Source organism: Myxocyprinus asiaticus, chromosome 34, assembly GCF_019703515.2.
Source record: "Myxocyprinus asiaticus isolate MX2 ecotype Aquarium Trade chromosome 34, UBuf_Myxa_2, whole genome shotgun sequence".
NCBI classification, from domain to species: Eukaryota; Metazoa; Chordata; class Actinopteri; order Cypriniformes; family Catostomidae; genus Myxocyprinus; species Myxocyprinus asiaticus.
The window spans coordinates 1,037,423-1,052,521 of NC_059377.1; the positions used below are offsets into that span (position 1 = coordinate 1,037,423).

The following is a 15,099-nucleotide window of genomic DNA, read 5'->3' on the forward strand; positions in this document are numbered from 1 at the left end:
AGAGGACGTATGGTCACCCTAATGTAAAAGTACGGAAGGGAGCGAAGTTACACTAATTTAAATTGTTAAAATTGTAGAACAATGTTATCGTGTCAAAAACAAATAAAACCCGTTCTGCATCTGTTAACAGACATGTAAACATACAAATAATCAGTCTTCATTAAATAAAATGATTTGTCTCTCTAGTGACAAGCACATTTTCAAGATGTACACAAAAAAAAAAAAAAAAAACACTAAAGAATTCCAAGGTAATATGAGGTACTTATAGTATTTCTAAATAGCAAGAACGTTTTAAACAATGCCTTTTTCCCCATCTACTGTATGACTTTAAGACATACATTTATACTTGGGCATTTTACAGACTTGAATTGAAAAGTGAAATGTAAAACACTTAAGGACCTACAGATACCTGTGGGTGGAGTCATTTAATTGTACACCAGAAACTCATGTTGCCATGCTTAATCTCTTCATTCCCAAGGTTAGTGTGAAGAGCCTTGAGTTTGTATACAGCACAATTAAACCACACTGCATTAACAAAAACAAATTTATTGATAGCCTATTGGTCTCCAGCAGCACAGAGGCCAACTGACATGAGAATCAAGTTCACAAAACAAAAAAAATTCATCTTTTAGTTTCAAATGGCCAGAAAGTCAGTAGTCAAAACCCAATTTCTACCTCAATAGCCATAAAGGAAAACTGCACTTGCACTCAAGTACCAAAGTGTTTTATAGAAAACTAACACATTACAGCCTATCAAACAGAAAGACTTTGACCAATAGCACATTTTAATTTCACAAAATTAAATTGAAAGTACTTCAGTTTAATATACACAAATGTTTAGATATTTAGCCTTTCCAAGAGTCTGATATTTAAGAACATGTCTATTTTCTATCAGCCACCTTCAGTTGAGTCGGTCTGATACTGAAGAGAGCTCGCAGATCAACTTCAGGATCGATGCGGTGTGGGATCTTGCGTTCATTGAAGAGGCCCGTCAGATCGGCTTCCAGTTTGGCTCTGTGAGAGATGTTCATGTGCACCGAAAAGAGTTGACGCAGATCTTCAACCAGTGGATGACGGTTTCGCCCCTCCAAACGCTTCTGCCAACTCTTGCTGCTCCGCTTGTGTGGGTGCTGAAGAATAAAACAAATAACTAGATGTTAGTCAGTGGGGCACCAGTCCATGCTAAAGTAGCTACTTGACGCGAAAATGAATTAAGAGTGGCTCATGAATATTAAATAGGTGATAAAGTTATGATAAAGCATCTCATAATAGACCCACTTGTAATAAGTCTTATTGAGTCCCATTTTTTTTTTTTTTTTTTTTTTATTTACACCCATGCAGACAGCTATAGTACACTGTCATGTCTGCTTAAAATCCTTAAATGTTGCACTGTAGTTTCCTAAAGTACAAATTTAAAATTTTGTTCATTGCTCTGCAATGTGTAAAAGTGACAAACCTGACTTTGTTTGCCCAGCAGTTGGTGCTGGCTGTAGTACGGTAAATGCGTTTGTTCACTACCAAGGCAACTGGTTTGCACATGCTACTGCTGGGTAGTAAAGCAGTCTTTTTATGTGATTGGCTCCTACTGCATGTCTTTGCACTGTGGCCAAAACCCTTAATGTATTATTTCCCAAAAAGTGGGGGACAAACAGGGAAATTTCTAGAAGTGAGGAATGAAATTTCAGGGACACTTTAGCTCAGTCACCTTTCATAAGTCATGTTTCCATCAAAAGTAAAAAAAATTATATGCGCAAAATATATTAAAAAGCAGCGTTTCCATTCCATCTGTTTAGGAGAACAGAATTAATCACTTTTGACAAAACTGGCAAAGAAATGAAAATTAGAAGTTGAAGCCACTGTGGCACTTCAGCAGCAGATGCCTTATGTTTGAGCTAAAGTGGGTCACACAGTTCTGGTAGGTAATAGTACGCAGTCATCTGACAGGGTTTGGCATTTCACAATAACCAGAGATACATTTGAGATGCTAGGTGATAGAGCAAATTATGTATTCACATGGCATTTCATGCACAAATTCTATAAGGAAAATATTTAACGATTTTACTCATAGTTTGAGTAAACTAGTTTATTGTAGCGTTATCAAAAAAAAAAAAAAAAAAAAAAAAAAAAAGTGTAAACTCATGCACATTTGAGATATTACATCTTGGAAACCCAGCTACTTAAAACTGCTCAGTTTGGCATCTTTAACACACCCCCTCTATACTGTATGGCATGCGTGGTGTCCATGTAAAACAGGGTTGCTGCAGAGTTTTTAAAATCAAATTTAAGACCTTTTTCAAGACCTGAACAAATAAAATACCATATCAAAAACCAACGCAATCTCAAAATAAATCATGTCTCACTGACTCTTAAACAGGCAGGAGGACACAGTCTTAACATTGCTTCAGTAAAAAAAGTAGGTTATACGCAAGTTTAAAATACTTGACATTTTCCACAAATCGCACTAAAATTGGTTTATGTACCATTATATAGATAGATACAAATTAGGTCGACCAATATTGGATTGTGCCGATTTGGTAGCATTGAAATTATAATCTGCCAATAGTTTTTTTTTTCTCTCAAATTGGTAGCACATATTAAGATGTTCTTTTTCTGGGGACAGATTTGATTTATAGCATGGAACTTTCAACTTTAAAAAGGCACTTTAACGTTGAAATACACCGGGTCTTATTTTGAAACGCTTGCACTTCACTGCTTCCCGCTGCTCATTCAAACAAATAAGGGATATAAAATGTGCACACATACAATAATCTGTTTCACAATATCAGGGCTCCAGACTAAAAATAAATGACTCAAGCCATTGGCTCCTAAACTGAAACATTGAGCCAAATGGCTGTTTTTAAGAATCACAGAATTTCTCGATTTAGATCTCTTTTGGCTTTCTATCTTGTTTCTGAACAAGTCAGCTGATAACCCATTCATCAAAGGTTTAATAAACTGTGATATATACAAGTTTGCATTCCCTTTTGTCTCAAATGTTCACACCCATTTCTATAAGGACTGCTTTTCAGAATCTACATTACAGAAAGTATAGTATGCATATAGTGTCTTCTTGAGCATCAAATGAATATTTTTACCTTGTGTAATAGTGGTGTACAAGTCCCTCAATTGTCCTAAGTGTCAAAAGCTTGATGTATAAAATTTACAAAAAAATATTGCCTTAGTCTCTCTTTACCATTACCAGATGGCCCCAGACACAGAGACTACAAGAGTGCAAATTGAATGAAACCCCAGATGCAGTTTACTGTCCTACTCCAATCAATTACATGAAAAAAAAAAAAAAGTGGTACACAATATGGAACTTTTAATTAAGAAGCCCAAAATACACAGCACTCTTATTTTGAAATGTCTGCACTCCCAGTTGTGAGCCCACTGATGGCTGATTTGCTGAGAAAGTGAATCAGAGTCAAACTGCTAACCTGAGCTCAAACGCAGTTCTTTTCGGGTGATTCATGAAAGATCCAGTTCAAAAAAAAAAAAACCCCCCCCTCGCACTGGGTTTGTTGCGTGTGGTGCAACAAGCTCATCAGAAACGGAACGGATGAAAAGCAGCATGACACATTGGTTGTGCGCGTTCTAAAAATATTCAGTAACTCACAAGATGTTATGACAAAACCGCATATGAACGCACACAAACCGACTGTCGCCAATGTAGACTAGATTTCATTGTCGCAATCAATTATTTTTGGTCTCATTTGAGACCATTTTAGCCGCAGTCTGGAGCCCTGTATAAACAAAAGTAAATGCTGTCATTTCAGCAACAGCTGATCTTCAGTGATCGCTTGTCATAAATTTCCAATTTGTCCTAATGATTGGAAACTGCTCCGCAACAGCTGAAAACTCACAAGCCCCCACGTGCTTTGAGAAAATACAACAGTGCCGTGTTTTCACTCTGAGGGATGCAGTGCATGCATTTAAACCATGTTCTTTTGAAATTTGATAATCACATTAGGTCATATCACGATTCCAGTCTTTCCACTCCCAAATTTAAGACCTCTTTAAATGTGCATCATTTAAGATATTTAAGACCTTAAATTTTGGTAAACTGAATTTAAGACATTAAGACTAAGGATCCGCAGGAACCCTGTAAAAGGGTAGATGTTAAAGGGCTTAACTACCTTGAGTTTGGCCACCTCAGGCTCATGATGCAACATATGGCGAGAGAGACTTTCCTGTGAAAACACAAGACAGATGTAAGCAGACAATAGTCAAATCTAGAAGGAAATGTGAACAAGGTACAAGTCATACAATAACCAATTACGCATTTACTGCAAAGAGCAAGTCAAACCCTTAAAACAGACTACCCATTGTGCATGTGGAGTGCAGTCAATTGAAGTAAACTCAGCAAAAAAAAAAAAAATCCTTTCACTTTCAACTGCTTTTATTTTCAGCAAACTTAACGTAAATATTTGTATGAACAAAGATTCAACAACTAAGACTGAACAAGTTTCACAGACATGACTAACAGAAATGCAATAATGTGTCCCTGAACGGGCAGGGGGTGGGGGTCAAAATAAACAGTATCTGGTGTGGCCACCAGCTGCATTAAGTAATGCAGTGCATCTCCTCCTCATGGACTGCACCAGATTTGCCAATTCTTGCAAGATGTTACCCCACTCTTCCACCAAGGCACTTGCAAGTTCCTGGAGGGAATAGCCCAGCCCTCACCCTACGATCCATCAGGTCCCAGACATGCCTACCATCTGTAAGCTGTTAGCCTTAACAACCTTTCCACAGGTGCATGTTCATTAATTGAATATGGTTCATTGGACATGCATGGAAAACAGTTTAAACCTTTTACAATAAAGATCTGAAATTGATTTACAAAATTCTCTTTAAAATACAGTGTCCTGAAAAAGGGAAGTTTTTTTTTTGCTGAGTTTAGATGCATCAAAAGTTCCCTCCACATATACAGTACTGGTACTCACGCGCATGGCAAACGCTTTGCTGCAGCTAGGAAATGAGCAGCGGTGTGTCAGCAGCTGCAGGTGGACTTTTCGAATGTGATGCTGCAGGTTGAAGGTTGTGGAGAAAAACGCCTGGCAGCCCTCACTGGGACATAGCAACACTGGCTTTTGCAGCGCATGAGTGCGCTTGTGTCTCCGCAAAGCGTCACGCTTGCGGAAGGCCTTTTTACACACCATACAGGAAAACGACGCTGTCAAAAAATAAAAAATAATAAACACTTTACAGAAGTGCAAACACTACGGGTATCAAAAATGCATACAATGCATTCAATCCAAACCAGCACATAATTGCTTTCAGCTACTTCCTCTGGGAGGCAGACACCAGAGATCACTACCAACCAAAACATTCAGATTAAGGAACAGCTTTCCATTAGCTGTCAGGTTACTTAAACTCCTGAAGTAGCTGTAGAATTTGTCGCACTGTAAAAATGATGTAATTCTAATTCATCACTTAGCATTTTGAATATCATAATCTTTGTTCCCTCAAAGGCCTACCATGCCCTCCTGTACCAATTTTTCTGTCTGCACTTTATTGCAATTACATTACCACTTCTGTATTCTGAATATGGCTCGTCATTATATCTTGCACTTTACTGTACAGTGTAGTGATCTGTATAATGTATATGTAGTTGTATATTGTATTGTCTCTTTAAATTGGATTGCAGATCGTATTTTTGTATAGTCACATATTTCCTCATGTGCAGCTTAACACTTTGTTCCACGCATGTTACATCGCTGTACCTACAACAATTTCTATCAGCTTGCCGTTTGGCAAAAAGTTTAAATTCTAGTTTCTATTCATGGAATTTGTTTGCATCCCATAGTTGAATACTGAATGTGGGCATTGGATTGGTTTACCAGGGTGACAGGCCATGTGCTTCAGTAAATTCCCCCAGGTGTGCGCACTGATGGTGCAGTCAGCTTGAAGACAGCGATAGCCTGAAGAGATAGACACTGGGTTGCCATTCATTCTTTGACCAGTATCTCATGAAAATTGTGACTGACATTTTTCTCCAAATGAAAGTGTGGTTCATAAGAGGCAGTTCTGAGATGAAATGTCCAGTGTGTGGCGCTAAAAGGGAGTTAAATGTTCGCCCAAATAGATGGTTAAAGGTCTTTTTTTAAAAAAAAAAAAAAAAAAAACCCATCCCTACCCTAAATTGAACTAGTGTCAAAAGCAAATGGGAGATAAATGTCCTGAGGTGCTTCTTTTGGCTCATGTGTCAACTAGTGTTGGGCAAAATTCTAGTCAGATTGTCCTATCTTCAGCCTGTGCAATTGCAAATACCAGATATATTTAAACAATTCAAATGAAACTGGAAAAAAATTAAGTGCAATTAAAATGTGTTCAACTTTTTTGAAAGATGGCTTTACAACAGTTGTGAAGGGCAACATCTCTTTGGCACATAACCTACATAATCTGTGCATTCTCTACCGGTCAGGTATTTCGTTGTCTGGGAAAATGCATCATATATGTAAATTAATTCATTTTGTTCCCTCCTTCGAGATATCTCTGGCAATATCCAATTACATCGGTAACCCCCAGGCTGAGGGATAGGTGAATATTCTTGCTTTCGTGATTTTGCATTTAAAAAAAAATTTAATTTAAAAAAAGAAAAACGTAAAATCAAATGCACTTCTAAATTCAAATTCCACTCCAAACGAAAAAGCAATTTAAAAACGAAGTGGGAAAAAAAAAAAAAAAACACGCGGAAAATTACTTGTACAAAAGACATAAAAACCAGTTATAAATGTAAATAACTGAAATATAAATCATGGTTCAAAGTGAACGTGTTTTTGTTTTAGTCACAGATGTATAGGCTGCAGAGTTGTAATCACAATTACCTGCTCTGTGGAAATAAAGCAAACCGAACTCAAAGCACCTCCTGAGCGGAGTTTGAGGTCACTTGCAGCACTCAGACGATACTGTTCTTGCAAAAGAAAAATAAATTCAGAAGACAAAGAAAGTGAGAACCTTTTACGTGCGCGTGTTCCACGAGACTGCGCGCCTCCGTACAAACAGGGTGTCATACACCCACATAGACAGCTTTTCGGTCATCTGTTCTTAATGTTTCTTCAAGCGAGTGTCAGTGTGCCGCAGGACTTTGCAATATTAATTTAATAGCCTAATAATAAATACATTAAATGGTAAAGAGCCAAATATCATCTTGACATTGTCAAAGGCATCAGCTACTGGCATCAGTTATTGTTACGTGGTTCTACGAGACCAGGTTGGGTATCGTCATATTGTGGATGGCAGTGGCGCCTGCAGCTGTACGGCCGTATGCACTGTGCGTACCATGAACGACTGACTGACCCGAGAAACATTTACTCTCAGAATATTTCACCAATCATGAAATGTGTCCCATATCTCTGTTGGCTGTTTAAAAGAGCTAGCAATGCCCAATTTGCGAATTAATCATTCTTGAGTCGGTTCTTTTCAGTGAACTGGCCAAACAGGCTTGCAACGCTGTCTGAATCCATTCACGATTCAGTACAATTCGTTCGGACCGCTCACACACCAAATCACTTGGAGCGGGTTCTCAAAGTAAAAGTTTCGGGATATTTACGAATACAGAGAACAAACAGCGCTGGATACAGTAGAAATGTACCAACAATCAACTGAAATGTCTTTGAGAGGCAACTTTGAGAAACTTCAGCTAGTGCTGTGGCATGTGAACAAGGGGCTGTTCAAACTGAACTCGCGCGGTTTTTAAATTGGTTTTCCATATACACATTTGCTAGCTAGATGTCTTGACAACTGCGTCACGTTTTACTGGTGTTTTTAGCATCTCACAAGAGCGCTGCATTTTTATACGCCATCTCAAGTTAAGAACTTCAACTTATAAAAACGCATCGAGACACTTGCGTTCGGCTCTATTCTTTGTGGTGCGTTTTGCTTTGGTGCGAAAATGCGTCGGAGCGGTTACGGAAAGAAATGCTTTAACCAAGTGTTACGTGAACGCTACCCATACTCAAGAAAATAAAACAAATGCTTTGTCACCAGAACTGAATGCCATGTTTTTTGCAACAACAAAAACATCCCAGGGGAGCATGAACCCCACCTAGATAAGGTTTTTTTTAAGCAGATTTCTGTGCGTACCCTCAGATTAAATCCTACAGGCGCCCCTGGTGGGTGGGTAATATCAGGGGTGTAAAGTACTTGAGTAATTGTACTTCAATACCATTGAGAACTTTACACAATACTATTGCAGTACAAAATACATGCAGGCCTTCAGGATTTATAAGTCGCGGATTGACAAACTTCACCCGTATAAACAAACGTTGACGATCAGTCTATTAACTACAGTCAAATGTCAAAAACTAAAAACAGCTGCTATTGAATTAATTTTTATTTTAGCAAACAGGTTTAACATCTGGAGTGTTCTACACGGTCAGAACATTGAGAATTTAGGTTGCTTAAATAAAACTCTTGATTTCAGTCAAAAGAAATGTTAGAAGGGTCAGAAACTGGGGCAAAAAGTTATAAAATCTTACATTTCTTACTGTTATAGTCCTAGTTATACAATGGATAAGACCATTTGAAATAGGAAAAAAAAAACCCAGGGGCAAATATTCATCCAATATTGTTAATTTGGCACTGCTTTTTACTTTCACTGTATGTCTTTGTTGTAAAGTTTTGCATCACCCATACTTAAGTTCAATTCTCTAATTTTTTTCACCCCCGAGAAATGTTGACAAACAGCTGATCAGTTTCAGACCTGCATGGATCAGTCATATGCCCAAATGAATTCTTCAAACTGATGCGCCTCACCTGCATGTCTTTTCTCGTGAGCTTTCAGAGCAATGTGAGACTCAAACCTCATCCCACAGTGGCCTTTGGAGCACCTGGGGCAGAAAATAGTCAGATATTCACTGTTACTTACAGGGTACAACAGGGCTAAAGGCCCCTCAGGGTAAAAGGCACTTTGTTTTATTTTCTCCCAAAACACTAAACCGCAACAAAAACTACCACAGTACTTTCCTAAACACCTGTTTGTCTCTATACACAGAAATATTCCTGATCCATGAAATCTTTGCATGTGGTGTCTAAAGTTTGATCAAAGCAATTTGAATATTTAATTTCTCAAATGTTGCAAATTTATGTAGTTAAGAATCCCTGAAATTGAGAAAATATTTGTTCAAGGTGATCATGTCAAATTTCTCATAACTCTTCCAATAAGTGAAAGGATAGTATTTGAGGTAAAAAGCTCCCCTGTTGCAGGTGCTTAAAGCCCCAATAAAACAGTTTTCGTGTGTGTGTGTGTGTGTGTGTGTGTGTGTGTGTGTGTGTGTGTGGGGGGGGGGGGGTAGATTTGTTCTGAAAAATCTTCAAAGTGGGCTCACATTGATCATTTACTCACCCTGATGCAATCCCAGATGTGCATGACTTTCTTCTGCAGAAGACATTAAGATTTTTAGAAGAATATCTCAGCTTTGTAGGTCCACACAACAAGGGAATGGGTGTCAATTTTAAAGCACCAAAAAAAAAAAAAAAAAAAAAAACACACAAGTCAGCATAGAAGTAATCCATATGACTCCAGTGTTCAAATTCATATCTTCAGAAGCAATATGATAGGTGTGGGTGAGAAAGATCAATATTTAAGTCCTTTATTACTATAAATTCTCCTCCCTGCCCAGTCAATCTCCACTTCAACTTTCACATTTTTCATGCATACGTCCCCTACTGGACAGAGAGAAGTATTTCTAGCAAAAATTGACCCACCCAATAATCAAAAATACAACCCCCCTAATATTTATACCATGACCAGTGGAAACATGTAAATTCACACTGAACCCCCACGTCAAACCAAATCTAATGCCTTGTCCACACCAATCATTTCACTTCTGAAGATATGGATTTAAACACTGGAGTCTAATGGATTACTTCTATGCTGCCTTTGTGTTTCTTGGAGCATCAAAATGTTAGCACCTATTCATATGCACTGTATGGACCTATAGAGCTGAAATATTCTTATAAAAATCTTAATTCGTGTTCTGCAGAAGATAGTCATACACATCTGGGATGACACCAGGGGTATGTAAATGATGAGAATTTTCATTTATGGGTGAAACTATTCCTTCGTGTACCTTTACCCCGTTGTACCCTACTATTAGCTGTCAAATAGATACTCAACGCCATAACAGCAAGTTAAAGCAACACTTTACGCTACAGACGCACCTGAAACTTGACGTGCCGTGCGTCGCCAGGTGCTGCTTTAACGCTCGCCGTTTCTTGAACGTCTGCGAGCACTGTGGATCTCTACACTGGGAAAGGACAGGAGGACACAGTTGGACACACAATCTTCAGTAAAAAAAAAAAAAGTTAAGACAAGCTTACAGGAGCCATTACATGCTGTAAGAGCTAAATAAAAGCGTGGTGGGTATGGTGAGAGAAGAATCAGTCAAACCTTGAAATACTCTTGGTTCTCGCCGTGCGCGTAAAGCACATGTCGCTTCAGTTTATCAACAGAAAAGAAGCTCTTGGTACAGGCAGCGGCAGTGCAGCTACTCAAATAGAGAAAACCCGAATCAACACTTACAAACTTTAACGTAAAACAAAAATGGGTAGTTAGACATGGTATGGACATCACATTTTTCACAGAAAGTCTGTAAATCAAAGTACATTTTTTGCAGTAATTACAAATTTTAAAGTAGCCAATAAATATTAATATATACTTTAAACCACATGTATATAACATGAATTAGAAAATGTTGCTTCAAATAGTATGAAGCAGCAGATACCGATTCACAATTTAGGACAATCAATGATTTCTTACCTAAAGTTTTTTTCTTCCTTGTGTACTAAATCATGCCGACTTAGATGCGATTTACGGGAGAAACTGCGTCCGCATTCCGCCACTGGACACTTGTGAGGTCGCTGAAGGGAACAAGAAAAAGTCATTAATAAAAACGAATGTGATTAGTGCGGCGAGTTTATTTGAAGTGAAAATTCACAACTAACCGCTCCAGTGTGCACTGTCTCGTGCTCCTTCAGACGCCACCGACGCGTGAATGTCGCGCCGCAATCATCGTACGCGCAATTAAAGAGTTGCGGTCGCTGCACCGCGTCTTCTTTCTTCACCATTTGTGCGTTCATTTTCCCAACGTGTTCTTTCCAACTATTTCGTTTTCGTGAATTTTCTTTTTCTTTTTTCTCTCTTTATCTTGTCTGTTTAAACTATCGTATCAGCCTCCGCCTCGGCTTTATAAGCTCGTGACGCTCCCAACACCTGCACGCAGTTGCGCTAATTATGTTGCGTTAAATAATAATGATGATGTTTGGTAATTAGAGGCATAATAAACGGATCAAATTATTGGAATATTGGATGGATCTTGTAGTTGCGTTCTTGCCTTGTCAGCGAGGTTAAGATGTTTTCGATATTCCAGACACATTCAGCGATAAACGGGGATAACTTTTAAAGGAATAGTTCACCCAAAAATGAAAATGTGCTGATAATTTACTCACCCTCAGGCTATCCAAGATGTATATGACCTTCTTTCTTCATCAGAACAGGATTTAAGATTTTAATTTTTTAAGGTTTTATCTTCATCCAATTTTTGACTATCTAAAAAGCATATTTAGGCAGCATCAAAGTAATCCACACGACTCCAGTTGATTAAGTAATGTCTTCTAAAGTTAATCAATACGTTTGTGTGACAAACAAATCACTAAATAAAATGTTTTTAACTTTAAATTGGCGCTTCCGCCAGCTCTTTTTTGCTGTTTGAATCAAGGGTGTAACCACATGTTCAGGGTTCAAGGGGACCAAATGCAATAATTTAATAATCAACCATGGAAAAAAACCATATCAGTAGAGCACTGATAGAATATTGGGGGGGACATGGCTCCCTTAGTGTTTATGGTGGTTACGGCCCTGGTTTGAACTGACCTAACTGTCCCATGAAGTATGTTCCTCTGAACTTCCGAGCTGAACTTCTGAATTCTCACATGAATGCGCCAACGTGATAACGTCACGTGACAGCGACATGAGGCATTGAGTGTTTACAGGAAGCAATTTTTAATTTAATTTAAAATTTTAAATAGCGATTAGTTTTTCACACAAATGTATCGATTCACTTCAGAAGACATTACTTGATTGGCTGGAGTCATGTGAATTACTTTGATGCTCACTAAGTGTGCTTTTTGGACTGTCAAAAATTGGTGTCCATTCACTTTCATTGGATGAAGCTAAAAATCTGGGATACTTTCCTAAAAATCTTAAATCCTGTTCTGCTGAAGAAAGAAGGTCATATACATCTTGGATGGCCTGAAGGTAAGTAAATTATCAGCAAATTTTCATTTTTGGGTGAACTATTCTTCATAACTTTAAACTGCTTGGCACATACTTTCCAAAATATTATTACTGTAAAACGTGGAAAGCTAATAATATTCCACAAGATTGTTTTCATTATTTTCACAAGATATTATGAGAATTGGCCTGCAAAAGCCATCGCAATGTGTGTTACCCCAAGAGTTCTTGTCGTAAGCGGTAAGGGACCGTAGAGAAAATGCAAAAATGTCTTTTGGGGACACAAAACTAGCGTCATTCAAAAGAGGAGGACACTGCGAAACTTTCACCTTTCATTTTATCCCTAGTGGTTGAATATGGAACTGCATGTCTAAAATTCATCTACTTTTTGTAATAGCTTTTATGTTGAAAGAGATAGAGGCACGAAACCAGCATCATTCATTAGAGGAAGACATTGCGCAAATTTCACAACCTTTAATTTTACCCCTAGTGGTTGAATAGGGAACTGCATGTCCAAAATTAACTTTCTTTTTGTTATAGCTTTTTGTTGAAGTAGATAGAGACACAAAACCAGTGTCATTCAATAGAGAAAAGTGTGCAACTTTCACAACCTTTCATTTTACCCCTAGTGGTTAAATAGGGAACTGCATGTCCAAAATTAACCTTCTTTTTGTAATATCTTTTTTGTTGGAGATAGAGGCACCAATCCAGCGTCATTCAATAGAGAAGGACATTGCGCAACGTTCAAAACCTTTCATTTTACCCCTACTGGTTGAATAGGGAACTGCATGTCCAAAATTAATTTTTTTTTGTAATAGTTTTTTTTTTTTAAAGGAGATAGAGACATGAAACCAGCGTCATTCATTAGATGAGGACACAGATCAACTTTCACAACCTTTCATTTTACCCCTTAGTGGTTGAATAGGGAACTGCATGTCCTAAGGGAACTTTTTTTTTGTAATAGCTTTTTTTGTTGAAGGAGACAGAGGCACACATCCAGCGTTATTCAATAGAGGAGGACAGTTCACAGCTTTCACAACCTTTCATTTTTACTGGTTGAATAAGGAACTGCATGTCCCAAATTAACATTCTTTTGTAATACATTTTTTGCTGAAGGAGGTAGAGACACAAAACCAGCATCACTCGACAGAGGAGGAGAGTGCACAAACTTTACAACCTTTCATTTTACCCCTGTTGGTTGAATAAGGAACTGCATGTCCAAAATTAACATTCTATTTGTAATAGCTTTTTTGCTGAAGGAGATAGAGACACGAAACTAAAGTCATTCAATAGAGGAGGAAAGTGCGCAACTTTCACAACCTTTCATTTTACCCTTACTGGTTGAATAGGGAACTGCATGTCCAAAATTAAACTTCCTTTTTAAATAGTTTTCTGTTGAAGGACACGGAGGCATGAAACCAGCATCTTTTAATAGAGGAGGACAGTGCGCAACTTTCAAAACCATTCATTTTACCCCTAGTGGTTGAATATGGAACTGCATGTCCAAAATTCATCTACTTTTTGTAATAGCTTTTTTGTTGAAGGAGACAGAGACACAAAACCAGCGTTATTCAATAGAGGAGGACAATGCACAACTTTCACAACCTTTCATTTTTACTGGTTGAATGAGGAACTGCACGTCCCAAATTAACATTCTTTTGTAATACATTTATTGTTGAAAGAGGTAGAGACACAAAACCAGCATCATTCGATAGAGGAGAGTGCACAACGTTCACAACCTTTCATTTTACCCCTGTTGGTTGAATAGGGAACTACATGTCCAAAATTATCTTTCTTTTTGTAATAGCTTTTTTGTTGAAGGAGATAGAGACACGAAACTAGAGTCATTCAATAGAGGAAAGTGTGCAACTTTCACAACCTTTCATTTTACTCCTAGTGGTTGAATAGGGAACTACATGTCCAAAATTATCTTTCTTTTTGTAATTGCTTTTTTGTTTAAGGAGACAGAGGCACGAATCCAGTGTCATTCAATAGAGGACAGTGTGCAACTTTTACAACCTTTCATTTTACCCCTAGAGGTTGAATAGGGAATTGCATGTCCAAAATTAACATTCTATTTGTAATAGCTTTTTTGTTGAAGGAGATAGAGACATGAAACTAGAGTCATTCAATAGAGGACATTGCGCAACTTTCACAACTTTTCATTTGATCCCTAAGTGGTTGAATAGGGAACTGCATGTCCAAAATTAACCTTCTTATTGTAATAGCTTTTATGTTGAAAGAGATAGAGGCATGAAACCAGCATCATTCAATAGTGGAGGACATTGCACAACTTTGACACCCCTTCATTTTTAATGGTTTAATAAGGAACTTTACATCCAAAATTATCTTTCTTTTTGTAATAGCTTTTTTGTTCAAGGAGATAGAGGCACAAAACTAGCAAAACAATAGTGGAGGACAATGCTCAACTTTCACAACCTTTCTTTTAACCCCTACTGGTTGAATAGGGAACTGCATGTCCAAAATTAACCTTTTTGTAATAGCTTTTTTGATGAGAGATAGATGCATGAAACCAGCGTCATTCAATAGAGGACAATGCGCAACTTTCACATTTCAATTTACCACTAGTGGTTGAACATGGAACTGCATGTCCAATATTAATATTCTTTTTGTATTAGCTTTTTTGATGATTGAGACAGAGACACGAAACCAGCGTCATTCAATAGAGGAGGACAGTGCACATCTTTCAGAACCTTTACTTTTTGCTGGTTGAATAGGGAACTGCATGTCCAAAATTAATATTCTTTTTGTAATTGCTTTTTTGTTGAAGGAGATAGAGGCACGAATCCAGTGTCATTCAATAGAGGACAGTGTGCAACTTTTACAACCTTTCATTTTAT

The 15,099-nt window shown here is 37.8% G+C and overlaps 1 protein-coding gene across 1 annotated transcript; it reads right to left on the minus strand.

Moving 5' to 3' along the window:
• Positions 1-891: 891 nt before the first annotated feature.
• Positions 892-11,303, minus strand: 42sp43 (P43 5S RNA-binding protein). Its single transcript, XM_051670842.1, is given in 10 exon segments — positions 892-1,037; positions 1,040-1,130; positions 4,137-4,190; positions 4,947-5,176; positions 5,844-5,924; positions 8,761-8,834; positions 10,168-10,253; positions 10,397-10,493; positions 10,766-10,866; positions 10,951-11,303. Coding segments are annotated over 10 exon segments (1,011 nt in total). The 5' UTR covers positions 11,086-11,303; the 3' UTR covers positions 892-975.
• Between the last annotated feature and the right edge of the window lie 3,796 nt (positions 11,304-15,099).